Source organism: Stigmatopora nigra, chromosome 18, assembly GCF_051989575.1.
Source record: "Stigmatopora nigra isolate UIUO_SnigA chromosome 18, RoL_Snig_1.1, whole genome shotgun sequence".
NCBI lineage: Eukaryota > Metazoa > Chordata > Actinopteri > Syngnathiformes > Syngnathidae > Stigmatopora > Stigmatopora nigra.
Genome location: NC_135525.1, coordinates 11,840,403 through 11,854,089, shown reverse-complemented (window position 1 = coordinate 11,854,089; position 13,687 = coordinate 11,840,403). Strand labels below are relative to the sequence as shown.

The following is a 13,687-nucleotide window of genomic DNA, read 5'->3' as shown; positions in this document are numbered from 1 at the left end:
ATACTTTTGGGAGTATGCACCCAGCCTTAATTTTTCAGTCCTTTTCATTTTGAACAAGAGATATTTTTTAGTGATAAAACCAAGGTCTTCTAACGGTGATAACTGAAGCCTTGGCCTTTTGTGGGGGTGCTTTTTGGCCTTGAAAATGTTTATTTTGATAGACTCTCACAGGACGCTACCATTGTGAAGCGTGTTACAAAATAAAAGCCTAACACATTTGGCAATGTCACGAGTAATTTGACAAGTATACATTATAAGTCCTAAAGGATTAAAATAAAGACATTTTGCCCAAGTTACACATACACACAAAGATTAAAAAAGATTAAAAAAAAACAACAACTAAAATACTTGTCCTGGTACTGATGGAACAGGTTAATCAGAAAGTTGCATAGTTTTGTGGAAACACTGCTGCTGGATGTTTGACAAAAGCATAACTATCATTTTTAATTTCCATATCCACATGAGCATTTTTGCTTGGCAACTACTGACATATTACATTTTATAACGCACCTTTTGGGAAACCGTGCCTAACTGAGTCCAGCTCTTGACTTGATCAAAAGGCAATTATTAGATGGTGGCTAAGGTATCCCAAATAAAGCCAAAAATGCGCTTCATGTCCCATCCTTCTCACCACTGCATGTGCAGGGGCCGCGAGGGTCTCGGATTACGACTCTTGTACTGGGTGTGCAGTCGTTGGCGGGTCTGCGGGGAATCTTGCCCCTCCAGCCAGTCTTGATAGAGCGTCTGTAGAGCGGGGTTGAATTCCGGGAGAGCGACGGGCAAGCTTTTGTAGACTCCCTCCATTTGTCGGACCAGGATTTTATCCACGCCACCCGCCGTCTGGTCCTCGGCTTGACCCCGGCCGCTTAAGCACCCTGTAAGAAGCGTGTGTAAGTGACGGCGCACATTTTCCGCGGGCCAAAGTGGCCAGGGCGTTACCTCCCGGACAGGAGAGCACTTCCACCAGCTGGTAAGGCACTCGTCCCTTCCTCATGCGATGCACCAAAGTCTGGATGTTGGGAAAACCGTAAACGGCAGCAAAGTGAAGCAGCGTCTCGCCGTCCCGCTCCAGCGTCACCTCTTGAAAATCTCGGTTCCTGCGGGGTCCACAACTCCCGGTTGACGTCGTCTCGACACGTATCGACGGAGCTCACTGACACGGGCTCCTCAACTCACCTGAGCGTCTGGTACGTGATCTCGTGAACGTCCACGCCAAATAGTTCCTTGGCCGCGTGCTTGAAGACGTGTTCCAGAAACCCCTCGGAACCGCGACCTTCGTGCCGAACCGGCGTGGCGTCGCCGGCATCCCCGAGCCTGTCATAGTTAAAGGAACCATAATTTAATGGACGCAACACAATATATGATAAAAATAGTGAGCAACTACTCACACATGATCCAATGGAAGTGAGTCTAGATCCTCTATGGAGACCTTCTTCTGCTGCATCAGGTAGTAAATTTCTCCTGGAAAACGACACAATTGTGGCTTGGGACTACTTTTTTTTCTGGTTTGCTTCAATCTTATGACTGTTGACATCAATTTGTTTCTTCCAGAAATAACTTTTCAGCGGTCATTTGAGACAAAAATAACGACTGGCCGGTTTCTAACCCAAAAAGTCAACACAACCCCGGAAATAAAAACAATTGCGTCATGGCGACGGCTATATTTGATCTGCCCCGTCCTGAGGGCGTAAAAGATAAGAAGTTATGGTATGAACCTGAGGTGAGGACACAGTCCACGTCTCTGCTCTCCAGCAGACTGTTGTAAAACTCTTCTCGGACAGCCTCCAGTTTTTTGTCAAAGCAGGGAGCCACCACCATATGGTAAACTTTGTCAGCGTTGAGCTTCTGTGGGTGGAAAAAGGAAAGCATTTGATAATCATTTCTCCTCTTCCACTTTGCTGTAAATTATTGCTAGTCTTAGTTTATGGAGCAGTTCATCAGCAGGGTGGTGATAACTTCTGGCTCTAAAATCGCTGACTCCTCCGGCTCCAGATATACTGCGTGAAGACCATTTTTCATCATATTGTCGTAAACTACAGAAACCTCCGGGTCCCTCACCACAGGACATTCGCTGCCGACCCCTCGGGGCGACATTTTCATGCACGTATGATGATATATGGTCACATTCCTAATGATAGCATAATGCTATTTTCGTCCACTTCACTCACCTGCTGTTTGGAGAAGTAGTCTTTGACCAGACATCCCATAATCTGCTGCGGGGACCTGGCCGTGCAGATGTGAGGCGTGACCAAACTCCCGAGGATGCGCTCCGAGTAGCGAATCCAACCTGTTCAAATATACAGTTATCCATTTTTTTCCCAACATTCTCTATAGGGTTTGATTTTGTTAAATTGTGTCTTGACAGATTTCAGTACAGAGCCTTGACGGAATGTTCTGAAGCTCTCTCACCGTCCCTGTCACTGAAGAAGGGAGTGGCGGAATAAAAAACCTATCTATCAACTCCAGCACTCCACTCTTATCTGGCTATCGCTAGCTAGCCGCCAGTTCACACACTTGCATCTCACGCTATCATTAACATTGAGCATTGCCAAGGTAACAATTAGAACAGAGACCAAGATGATTGGATTTACCTGGGCAGGAGGAGGTGAACATGGGCAGGGCGCTGGAGTCGTGGTGCCTCCTGCGATACCTGCTGATAAATTCCTTTTGACTTTCGATGATGCTAAAGCCTGCCGCCAGAGTGGTATCAAACACAAACTTCACCCCTGGATGGAAATAGGATTCCAAATTCAGATATAAAAGAAAAAAATCTACTCTCAATTGACAAGGACACATACATTTATTTATCTTTGGACTGCATTTTGTTGCATTGACTGATTGCCAGTGAAGTCACTACATTACTACTTTGTGTCACAACTAGTTTGAGAAACACATTACAGTGATTTATTTTCAATGTTGTGAGTGAACTGACCCAGGCTCTTGAGAAAAGCACAAAGTTTCGCGCCGGCCTCAACCACGTCCACGCCAAGTTTGACGGCAAAGAAGGGAAGCGATTGCGGACACACGGACGCCACCAGAACCTTGTGTTTGGCCACGTCGCATTTCTGCTGAGCACAAAGAAATTCCTCAGTTGGCGAGCTTACATGGGGACGACCTGTCCAATGCTTCTGTACATTGTTGAGTGCCAACACCCGTTCCAACTCCTCCAAATTTTGCTGAGAGATCTTCAGGCTCTCTCCCTCCGACATGCAGCCATCGCAGGATAAGCAGGCGCTCAGCAATAACGGGCGTGGGGCCTCCTGCAGGAACAAAGAGTTCAAAGTATTGCTATGCTCCAGACCAGTGCCATTTTCCACGCAGAAGCAGGCTTATTTGACCTTTTCATGGACCGTCTCTCCGTCTTGAGGTGAGCTGAGCCCATGGTTGTCGCTCTGCTTCTTGTTGCACTGTTTGTCCAGCGGTCGGGATGCACAATTAGTTGACGTCAGATCATTTACACGAGAAGAAGACTCACCTGCTTGCTGCAGTTCTCGCATTTGTCCTTGCGCTTCTCAACGCTGACCTCAGACATTTCCTTCAATGCTGATCTGCAAGTACATACACAGGAGATCCTTTGAAAATAACCTATAGTACACACTATTTCTCGTCAAAGTGGTTTGGTACAAAAGTTCTGGTTATTATTTGTAATCATATGCCAAAAAGTATACCCAAATCGCTTTATATTCCAAAACGAATTAACATCATGTAGTATATATGTAGTAAATGTCTTTAACTCAGACTGGGCGACAACGTTTTAGTACCTAAAACTGCTGAGAACACCTTCAATGTACCTTGACATGTTATGTATAAAGTAGTACTATACTATCATATAATGTTCAGAGTAACGGGAAACGAGAACTAAGGCAGTATTTATAGCCACTATTTTCATAAGGTCATTTGAGAAAACAAAAGTGACATTTGGGAAACTTACCCGGGTGATCTGTATGAAAACACCTGGAAAAATTTAAATGCATGCAGACAATTCAAAAGCAGCAACATTGGAAGACTCACCACTGCAGGAGGAGCATCGAAGGTCGCCCCTACAATAACTCCAAAAGCGGAACGACAAATAATCAGTCTGTAGGCAATCGGAAACGGTGGTGTCCTCTCGTAAGCTGTCTTCGTGTTATTTCATATCAAGCAAGAGGCGTTTTGACAGCGATCGCTGTTTTCAAGTGACTCAGTCCATTGTAGCCGGTCAAGTCGCAACAAGAAAGCGCCCGTGCGCAGGACAGACAATGACCGACTCGGAAGTGTCAACACTGAATAAAATAAAAGGTGAGATGAGTACGTAGTATCATTGATTCAAATAAACACAAAAAAATGAATACTGGTCCATTTCCCCGCAGCAAATGTTTTTTTTTCTAATAATGTTGCATTTACATGGCAATGTTTTGGATACATATTTTGACTTGGACAATTAACGTGTGCTTGATTGGAGTTTTTATTTTGAAATCTGGCGGAAGCTCATCGATCCCATCGAAAGACACATATTCAGGAAGAAAGGCAGTGTTTACGTAGATCTTCATTTTATATTCTTCTATTGTAATTTCCTTTACATTACAAAAATCTTCCTAGAAAGTCAACCTATCGATTCATTCAAGGTAAGTTATCTGTTATTATTTGAACTGACCCAGAATCACAATGGGGATTATTTGTTGTGCTTCCTCTTACACCCAACATTCAATTTTTAAACAGATACTACCACTTTATGAAAAAATAATAATATTCATACGAGATAACTGCATACGAATCTGATTGTAAAGTAATTACACTCACCTCTTGTAGTAGTATATCGATAATTTATGTGGATACAAATGATGACAGTATACTACTTTATGCCATATTGTTCAAGATTGACTTATTTTGAACATCCAATGTTGTTTTAGATGGGCTACATGTTAGTGGAGGAACACAGCGCCACAATGCTGCACCTGAAGAGAAACCCGGGCATACGTTCTTGGTCTCTTTGTATAGGTCAATATTTGTCCTATTTGAATTGTTACGGGAAACAATGGCATCCCTAGCATATATCATTCAACTTATTTCCTTATTTTTTAGGTATGGTGTCCATCGGCTTGGCGGCTGCCTACTACAGCTCCGGTACAAAAATCCTCACTTTTGATATTTTCAATAGTTAAACAAAAACAAACACTCTGTTTTGAGTGTAGGTTGGTGTTTTTTTTGTGTGTGTTGCAGATAGCATCTTCTGGAAGCTCTTCTACGTGACTGGCTGTCTGTTTGTGGCCATTCAGAACATGGAAGAATGGGAAGAGGCCATATTTGACAAAAGCAACAATGTCATTCACCTCACCAACATTAGTTTGTACACGCTAGTTTTAACCTTGTGGAGAAAGGGCCAAGAGAATGGTAAGAAATTGGGGGGTGGGATACCCTCTGGGATACCATTTGTGGTTCAAAATTGTCAAAAGTCATCATCTTGTCTTCTCTCAAGTGGTGTTGGACTTGAGACATCTGCACGACGTCTGCGTCCAAGAAGAAAAAGTGCGCTATTTGGGCAAAGGCTATCTCCTTATGTTGCGTTTGGCCACGGGTTTTTCCTACCCTTTGACTCAGAGTGCCACCATCGGAGGGCGAAGGTATATACAAGATACTATATATCAATAAATTCTATACAATTGTGAAGAATAATTCAAAGTATACTCACGGGAAACTTCTTTCAGTGACGTTGAGGCCATTGCTGAATTGCTGAAGCGCTTTTTGGGGATGGACGAGCGGCAGCAAAAGCAACGGGAAGAGTTGCTGGAGGAGGAAGAAGCGGAATTTTCGGAAAACAGCAGCGACTCGGAGAAAGAAAAGGAATAAGATCCACGTCTCCTTTCAATTGGGGAAAACGGCTCCACTCCATTGGCTGTTATGACGTCGTTTCTTCCGTTTCATGCTTTCTGACAAACCTGAAATAGACTGCATGTTTTAAAAAAAAAAAAGGGAAATCTTGTTACGATGGAGCTTATTACCAGTTAACCGTGCCTTTCTACTGTATGCCTCAGTTTTGCTAGTCTTTTCTGAACCAAAGATGTATCCCCCCCCCCACTGTGTCAATCAGATTGTACTCAAGTCCAAAGGAGCAAAGCAGTTACATAAAACTAGTGTTGTACTGATACCATTTGAAGCAAAGCTCTTATTTTCCCCTTTTACTGACTGCATATTTGAATGTCATTCTTTAAATTAACTGCAGAAGGATGAACAGGTAACAGACGGCCATCTTGGATAGGACATCATTTTAGTGTGGTATTGGTATCGGTGCAATACTACTTAAAACCACTTGAAATGTCCCTTTTTCTCCTCTCTCTTTACGGTTTAATCTGATTTTCTTTTCTAATTGTGTTTTTACATTTTCTGAAATCCTCTTTTGTATTAAAAAAAATCCCCAAAAGCGCTTGTATTGTTTTTATTCAAATTAAAGTGACAGTGTCATTTAGGGCTAGGATGGAACTATCTCTACGGAACATTCAGTGATTTGATCCAGAATTCTCTGAAGGGGGACCATCACCGGGCTGACGTGTTCCTCGATCCACTCTTCAACGGTGGAATCTGGATAGAGAATCCTCATCTCCTCTCTGACCACATCCGCCATCTCTTGCAAGCGAGCCAAATACCTGATAGGACACGATATGATCGTATAGTCATCCCAAAATACGCCGGCCAGACAATCGCGCACTTACGTCGATGCTTGACTTTGAATTTGTGCGGCGATGAGAGGGTTGACCATTCTTCTGGATCTGTGGTAGGGACTCAACCATCCTCGTACGTACCTAAGATGAAAAACTCATTTTAGTGTCATGGCAACCCTCCGAGGATGAACCTTTCTGAACTTACATATTCTTTTCAAAGGACTCGATGTCCTCGGCGCAAAGTAGCGACTCCACTTCCACGATGGACTCTGCCAGTCTTCTTCCGGGGAACAGGCGGACGTCTCCAATGGCGCTAAATCAAATGCGAGGCAACCAATTAGACGGAAATTCTGATGTAGGCCATCTCGAGAAGAGAATGTCGCCATACTTGTGATTTACGCTAATCCCAAGAATGGAGATTTGGTTTTAAAAAGACGTCCCAGAATTGCGACCATGTTTATTGGCCTCACCTTCCGATGGACGTGACCTCCACAGAGGAGACTTGCAAAAGTGTGGTCACTTGCTTTTGAGCCTCGGGGCTAAATTGGCCAAGGAGGAGCGTCTGGAGACAAGCGGCCAGTGACGGAAGAGCCACAGGCAAGAGCTCACACAGCACTGAGAGGTGGTCGTACCTGATACGGGGACGGACAAATGACATTTATTTTCTGATCCCAATAAATATGAATATCATTTTTACCTTTGCCAGCCCGTGAGAGCAATCCCCACAAAGTTCAGAGCGGCAGGCGCAGATCGGGCTACTTTTAACCATTGCAAATGGTTGTCTACGTGCCTCTGCGTACTGGGGACGTTTGTGTCCACCCTGGTGGAGCCTTTAAAGGAACTGGCCGCCCACACGTCTTGCATACCGGCGGCGTGATACTTTTCCAGCAGGGACACTGGTCAAGACAATTGCAAATGGGATGAAAATGGTATTGTTGCCATCGTTGAGTTACTAGATAACAAATGTAAGACTCATACCGGTTTTCTCCACGTCCAGATCAGGAGTGTAATCCCACAACATGGGTTGGACCAGTCCTACGATGCCACTCGCTATTATGGGCAGCAAAACATAACTGTATATTAGTCTTCAACATAAAACAGGATGTATATACATACATAGTATTCATATTATGACATATATTATGGGTGCAGCGGCCTATCCGAGCTCACCTTTCAGCGTGTCCTGACTCATCCCTCTCATCATATCATCCCACATGACAACGGTGATGTGAGGCCACGCCTCCTTGATGAACCTGACCACAGATGCAACATGGGCGAGGAAAAGTTGTTCCACGGAGCGTCCCGGTGAAGCCAACCACTGTTTTGACAGTTCACCCTCACCCAACATGTACACCTAAAGACAAACAGGGAGCTATGAGACCATTGGCCAGATTGGAAAAGGAGCACATTTACGTTACCTCATCCGCACCGATGTGCAGCGTCTTTAAACCCGGGTGGAGCTCCAGCACCTGCCTCAACATGGCCGTCACCAGATTGAGTCCTTCTTCCTTGCAGGGATTGAGGGTGCCTACGCAGTTTGACACTTCTCGGAGACTCCACATGGATCTGTGTTTCAGTACAAACTACAGGGGAAGGCATTGGGACGCCAAAGGAAACCACGGACGGAGCGTGCCGCCATGAGACAACGGGTGTCACACGATACCTCCATGTGGCCAAAGGTCTGCACCAGTGGAATCACCTCCATGCCTTTCGATTTTGCCACTTTTTGCATGGATAATATCTCATCCGGGCTGAAAACACAAGGTTGTCTGATTAAAATTGAATAAAGTTGCAGCAATATCATTTTTGCCCCCGGGCTGCCACTTTGACACCCGTGTTTTACGGCATCTGAGGAAGGTAATGATTGGTCGTAAACTAGTACACAATGCGCAGAACCAACCGGCAGGTACTTTCTTAGCACCGATACAAATCATTCCGAAACTCGTACCGGTGCCGATCGATGCCACACTAATTAGAAGGGAGGAAAATACAGTAAGCCAATATATAATTTGTAAGCATGAACCTATATGGAGGTTGTGCCTTGGCCCTCAGATGCTGCAGGTCTCCTTCATATGGAAACATGTCCTCATATTCCAGCAGTAATCCATCCACGCCCAGCCGAGAGAAGCATTCCATCAACTGGATGACAAGAAAACGGTTAAAATACAAATTTGCACACAGCTATTTATTGATATGAGAGAAGATACCTGGTAAAGGTAATCCACTTTGGGAGGGGCTCCTTTCAGATCCAGGTGAACTATTTTCTTGCCTTTTGGCCACGGTGGATTATCCATGCTGAATTGTGCAGCAAGGTTGATGTCGATCAAATAAATCCAATTTCCAGCTCACTTAACCGAGCCGAGTATAAATTCTGCATGTCCGGGGAACCCGTTACGTAGTAGTGCCGATCTCATCATAAACAAGCAAATAAATAAATAACTGAAACGACAGGGCATTTCCGCATGGACCCGATGACGTCCCTTTCCATTAGAACATAAACCGTCCAATGAACAAGTCGCTTTTCCTTCGGCGCAGCCAATCAAAACGTCCAACACGTGCGAACCAGGAAATGAAAAACAATTCGGGTCCCATCGGCGCGTGGAGTGTAATGATCAGCGGAGAAGGCAAACCTCTATGTGATTGCAATTTCCAAAAGTACACCGCTGGTTGATATTCTAATGGCGCCGGTACGACAAAGAAATGCCAAAGGTCCGAATTCTACAGAGATCGGCAAGAAAATCAAAAGGTAAGAACATGCAGCACGTTTTGGCTTGCAGAAATAATTGGGACTTTTTTTTCCAAAACAGACAGGCAGCATGACGTAGGGACCAAGTAGTGACGTTGTATATCCCGTTCCAACTTGTCTTGGCATACAAAAGTTATAAACGATATAACATTGGTTTACAGTGCGTTATTACTCATTCCTGGTGTCTCATTTGAGGGAAAAAGAGGTTAAAATCTAAATGTGATGTTTTTTATCCCAATATTTGTAAATAAATACAGCAACACTAAATGATTGCAACATTTATGTAAATAATTATTGCAACACTAAATGATTACAAAGTCTTTGTAAACAAATAATAAAAAAAAGCTACACCCCCAATTCTTTTAAAGAAGCTAACTTTAAGTTTTAACAAGAACACCAATGTGTTTTGATTTTTAATACTACAATATTGTATTATGGACACTAAATTTGGAGGAAATAAATGGTAATTTCCAATGATTTCCCCATAGAACTTGTTTGTCAACATGTGTATGTCGCTCCCTTTTTTTCCTGTGGTTTGAAATGTCATTTTTTCCCTTTCAGGGGTAATGCACTGCGCCAAGGCACGACTTGGTGGAGCACCACGAGTCTAGCCGCGTTGTTGCTGACCACTCTATGTCTGTGCGGGGCCGCCATTTGGTTCTACGTGACTTTGGACAGCGACGTGACGGAGACATTGGTCAGGCAACGGGAGCACGTGTCTCCCGAAGCCAGAGTCTACGTGGTCCCCTGTTCGGAAGACTACGAGAACTACAAACGCTACCCAGGTAAGAGCCTTGATGGATCATAAGTCAAATTCTTTTGGATGAAAGTTCTAATAAAAAATAACATTCTCAAGACATCCCTAGGATTTGTTGCCACAAAAATAAAAATTAAAAAAAAGGTCTAAAAACTCCATGTCCAGAGTATCATCTATAACATGTCTTGTTGCATTTTCAAATTAAAAAAAAATATATCGATTTTGCGCACATTGCATTCACTCCTGATGAAAATTTAGAACCCCGGAAATGAGACATGGGCATTTACTCCTGAAATTTGGTCGGGGGAGGTTGTCAACTCTGCATATTGCAAAGACGGGGGATGGTTAACGAGACAATAGCAAACACCTGAGTGTGTCACACAAGGAACGGACAAACAGAAAGAACACAGCAAGTGAAATTCATATGCGTTTCAGTCACGTATACAGGACACACAAAGGAAAAAAAACAGCTATCAAACTCACCCAAAAATTATAACAATCACAAGGTGTCCCTAGGATTTGTTGCCACAAAAAATAAAAATAAAAAAAAATCTAAAAACTCCATGTCCAGAGTATCATCTATAAAATCTCTTGTTGCCTTTCCTCGCAAAAACCCCCAATTTGAAATAAAACTAACTCTTTTTTTAAAGGCTTGTGATAAGAAATCAATAGGAGTAAATTCCCGCAGTGTACACTAGAGAGCAGCAGATTTGTTGAGGCCAAAAAACAAAAGGCCACAGAAGTGGCGACGCCCATTCGAGGGACTGATGGAGGAGTGACAAGTCAATGGAAGAGTCAACCGGTACTTCCGACACCTCTATTATAACAGACGTCAATTTGGAGTTCAAAATCGTAAAAAAAAGGACTTTCTGGAAATAGATGCTCGTTTCTTTCCCTCAGAAAACAGATCATGTTAACAATGACCCATATTTTCAATGGCTTAATGTAAAAGCAAAGCCTTATAAGGAGCTCAATTGTCATCATAACGTTAGCGCCAAGCGGTACGACGTACTGGGATGCCCTGATTTTTAACAACTTGGCGCCGGTGTGTCGCTGCGTCGCAGATGGCCGAGAGATGTCTGTAAGCGGTGTGATATCTCAACAAGAACATTGCAAGCGACGAGCAAAATCTCTGTTGGAAGCCACTCCGTTATTCATCTTTGAACCAGCCTTTATTTCTGTAAGACGCCACGCGGGGTGTCTTCGGTTCTAAATTTGGTTTCGTCACGTTGTTTTCAGGAAGGATGGGAAAATGTTCTTACTTCTTTTCAATGTGTTTACCATCCCCTGTCACTCACTAAATCAAAGCCACCTCCAATAAGTATACACTTAGCTAAGTCCTTTTTCTTTCCCTTACCAGGATGCACTCCTCAGAAATGTGGGCGCGCCGTCACAGATGGCGTGGTGACCAAAGAAGAAGCTCACTTCCTGAGAAGGTGAATACTCGGCCAAATTTATGGTGGTCTTTATCTCTGCCCTTTACGGTCACTGTGTCGATGAGACAAGTAAATCACGTTAATAAATAATGGCTTTTTTTTAATACAGGCTGGCCGAGAGGGGGCTTCAGTTGGCTGGATCAGAGGGAGGAGTGAGTATATTCTTAAATCAAACTAATTGGATGTTTCTCGCCAGTCCAAAACATTGCCAAAAACCCGCTCGAAAGCGAGAAATGAGCCTGGTTTGTTCCGTGTTTTTGGCCACAGTCGGTCCGTATCATCAAAAAAGACACAAACTAAAGGCAGAGGACGAGGAATGGAATTTTTCTATAATAATTGTTGTCTGTTTTCATCTTGAAAGGCATCCATCTTGGACCTGCACTCGGGAGCCTTGTCCATGGGCTCTCAATTTGTCAACATTTACAGGTGGGACCATTTCGATATTAACTGAGGGTTGAAATGTCTTTTTAAATAGCGTTGGAGGTCATAAAGCGATTCAATTGGTTATGCTTGAATTTGATTTTTGACTGGATTTGAATACTGTTTGCAGATATTTTGGCGAGCATCTTCAGGACGTCTTCACAGATGACGATTTCCAGCTTTACAGGTAAACCAAAAGGATTTTGTAATTTTAGTTGTTCCAGATGGATGAGGATTGGGGATTTGTTTACGGCACCTCAACTGTATCTGTATGTCTTTTCGCCATCAGAAACGTACGCCAACGTATCCAGACGGTTATTGCGGAGACATTTGGCTTAGACCAGAAGACAATGTACCTCACCAAGCCCACCTTCTTCTCCAGGATCAATTCAACACTAGCTAAGACCCAGCATGACGAATACTGGCACCCTCACATTGATAAGGTATTCACTAGGGGGGGGCTGCAATATATCAATACAGAAATATATGGCCATATTTTCTATTCCAAGTCAGCCATGAATCAATACTACAGCAATCCCTTGGAATATCGCGGTTAATACTTCAAATGAATACGCGTTAGCGCATGTCCAGTCATGTTACAATTGTTATGTTGTTGTTTTTCAGGTCACCTATGGCTCATTTGACTATACGTCTCTTCTGTACCTTTCTGACTATGGTTCAGACTTTACTGGAGGACGATTTATCTTTATGGACCAAAATGGGAATAAGACAGTGGAGCCAAAGGCAGGTAAATAACAGTTTGTCATGGGATCCGCTTAAAACAAAGTAACACATCAATCACTTTGTGGTCTAAAAAGCAAAAAAATCACCACAAACCTTTGACTTTGTCTTCTTAAAGCCACACTGACATATTGCGTCCTTGCCTTGTTTCCTGGTGCTCTCCTCTGTAAAAAAACAAAAAATATCATGAAATGAGCCAATGACTTACTATATCACCATCATGTCAAAGTTCAACGGCAAAGTACAGTGGAAGTAGTTGAAAGTACTTGACTTTTTCAGACCCGTGGCGCAGTGTGCCAATAAATATCCTAGATTTAAAAAGAAAGACACATTTTCTCGCATCACAAAGTCTTCCGCGCTTGCCCGAATCGCTCCGGCCACCCGTCGATGGGTTGCCGGCATCACGACGGAAGCCACCGCCGCGTCTGATTGAAAGTCATCTTTGCGAACCATTACGCTTCTTATGGCCCTGAACTAATACCCTTACAAAAATATTGTGGCACACCCAAGTAGCAAAGTCGTTAAAACTCAGTTAAGGTGGGGAAAACCTTTAGGCTGGATTGCGCCGCCGCTAATGAGGCCGCGTAAAAATGATGTCGTCATGGCTTTGGCAAGGGCGCGACACTCCAAATTTGGCGAAGGACAAGCTAATATGGCGAACCCACACCAGATCAAATTGCTACCAAATGGCCCACAGAGCAAAACAAGTTTAACAGACGGCCTTTAGATAAAGAGAGCACTCATACTTGATTTCCCAAATCCATATCTTTTGTGCCAAGCGTGTTATGTAGCGTCATTTGTATAATATGATATTTTTTCTTCCCCAGCTAGCCTCTCTCACAAATGCCTTGAATAGCGTTCGTTATTGCAAGCTATTGTCGGGGCTAATCTGCTCAGCCTAATGTGCTGTGTCTGCTACTTTTTCCCCCTTTTTTCTTTTCTTTTCTTCAGA

General features: G+C 43.5%; 4 protein-coding genes across 6 annotated transcripts in view; 2 read left to right on the top strand and 2 right to left on the bottom strand.

The window, feature by feature from the left end:
• Positions 1-87: 87 nt before the first annotated feature.
• Positions 88-6,031, bottom strand: narf (nuclear prelamin A recognition factor). 2 transcript variants are annotated; one of them, XM_077739212.1, is made up of 12 exons: positions 5,669-6,031; positions 3,476-3,548; positions 3,339-3,407; positions 3,135-3,260; positions 2,933-3,065; positions 2,592-2,726; positions 2,169-2,287; positions 1,716-1,845; positions 1,389-1,461; positions 1,177-1,314; positions 940-1,097; positions 88-875 (listed from the first exon to the last, which is right to left on the bottom strand). In XM_077739212.1, the coding sequence occupies exons 2-12, from the start codon at positions 3,530-3,532 to the stop codon at positions 628-630; spliced, it is 1,386 nt and encodes a 461-aa protein (XP_077595338.1). In that variant the 5' UTR covers positions 3,533-3,548; positions 5,669-6,031; the 3' UTR covers positions 88-627. The 2 variants fall into 2 exon arrangements, with proteins under 2 accessions (XP_077595338.1, XP_077595337.1); XM_077739211.1 differs by lacking the exon at positions 5,669-6,031 and adding an exon at positions 3,932-4,254.
• cybc1 (cytochrome b-245 chaperone 1) lies at positions 4,088-6,397 on the top strand. The gene is made up of 6 exons (XM_077739214.1): positions 4,088-4,278; positions 4,890-4,977; positions 5,062-5,103; positions 5,200-5,370; positions 5,456-5,600; positions 5,685-6,397. Exons 2-6 carry the CDS (start codon positions 4,890-4,892, stop codon positions 5,824-5,826), a joined length of 588 nt encoding a protein of 195 aa, XP_077595340.1. The 5' UTR covers positions 4,088-4,278; the 3' UTR covers positions 5,827-6,397.
• hexd (hexosaminidase d) lies at positions 6,398-9,337 on the bottom strand. Its single transcript, XM_077739209.1, has 11 exons — positions 8,843-9,337; positions 8,659-8,774; positions 8,299-8,386; positions 8,054-8,218; positions 7,806-7,989; positions 7,614-7,685; positions 7,333-7,531; positions 7,106-7,267; positions 6,841-6,948; positions 6,687-6,776; positions 6,398-6,620 (listed from the first exon to the last, which is right to left on the bottom strand). The coding sequence occupies exons 1-11, from the start codon at positions 8,927-8,929 to the stop codon at positions 6,446-6,448; spliced, it is 1,446 nt and encodes a 481-aa protein (XP_077595335.1). The 5' UTR covers positions 8,930-9,337; the 3' UTR covers positions 6,398-6,445.
• The window catches only part of ogfod3 (2-oxoglutarate and iron dependent oxygenase domain containing 3), a 21,030-nt gene continuing 16,525 nt past the window's right edge, over positions 9,183-13,687 (top strand). For both annotated transcript variants that reach the window (XR_013329650.1, XM_077739210.1), the window contains exons 1-8: positions 9,183-9,381; positions 9,943-10,166; positions 11,499-11,574; positions 11,684-11,726; positions 11,936-12,000; positions 12,125-12,181; positions 12,284-12,437; positions 12,619-12,742. Coding sequence is in view for 1 of the 2 variants with exons in the window: in XM_077739210.1 (XP_077595336.1) it covers positions 9,314-9,381; positions 9,943-10,166; positions 11,499-11,574; positions 11,684-11,726; positions 11,936-12,000; positions 12,125-12,181; positions 12,284-12,437; positions 12,619-12,742 (811 nt within the window). In the remaining variant the exon portion in view is untranslated. The remainder of the gene's footprint in view (positions 9,382-9,942; positions 10,167-11,498; positions 11,575-11,683; positions 11,727-11,935; positions 12,001-12,124; positions 12,182-12,283; positions 12,438-12,618; positions 12,743-13,687) is intronic.

Bases quoted from the DNA above. Each gene is read 5' to 3' on its own strand.
- cybc1 (XM_077739214.1), top strand. From the start codon at position 4,890: ATGGGCTACATGTTAGTGGAGGAACACAGCGCCACAATGCTGCACCTG. The intron at 5,104-5,199 runs GTACAAAAATCC...TGTGTGTTGCAG, and splicing joins GGCTGCCTACTACAGCTCCG to ATAGCATCTTCTGGAAGCTC. The intron at 5,371-5,455 runs GTAAGAAATTGG...TCTTCTCTCAAG, and splicing joins GAGAAAGGGCCAAGAGAATG to TGGTGTTGGACTTGAGACAT.
- narf (XM_077739211.1), bottom strand. From the start codon at position 3,999: ATGTTGCTGCTTTTGAATTGTCTGCATGCATTTAAATTTTTCCAGGTG. The intron at 3,066-3,134 runs GTACAGAAGCAT...TGTGCTCAGCAG, and splicing joins GGGTGTTGGCACTCAACAAT to AAATGCGACGTGGCCAAACA. The intron at 1,315-1,388 runs GTGAGTAGTTGC...TAACTATGACAG, and splicing joins TCACTTCCATTGGATCATGT to GCTCGGGGATGCCGGCGACG.
- hexd (XM_077739209.1), bottom strand. From the start codon at position 8,929: ATGGATAATCCACCGTGGCCAAAAGGCAAGAAAATAGTTCACCTGGAT. The intron at 7,532-7,613 runs GTATGAGTCTTA...TGTCTTGACCAG, and splicing joins TCTGGACGTGGAGAAAACCG to TGTCCCTGCTGGAAAAGTAT. The intron at 6,777-6,840 runs GTAAGTTCAGAA...TTTTCATCTTAG, and splicing joins GAGTCCTTTGAAAAGAATAT to GTACGTACGAGGATGGTTGA.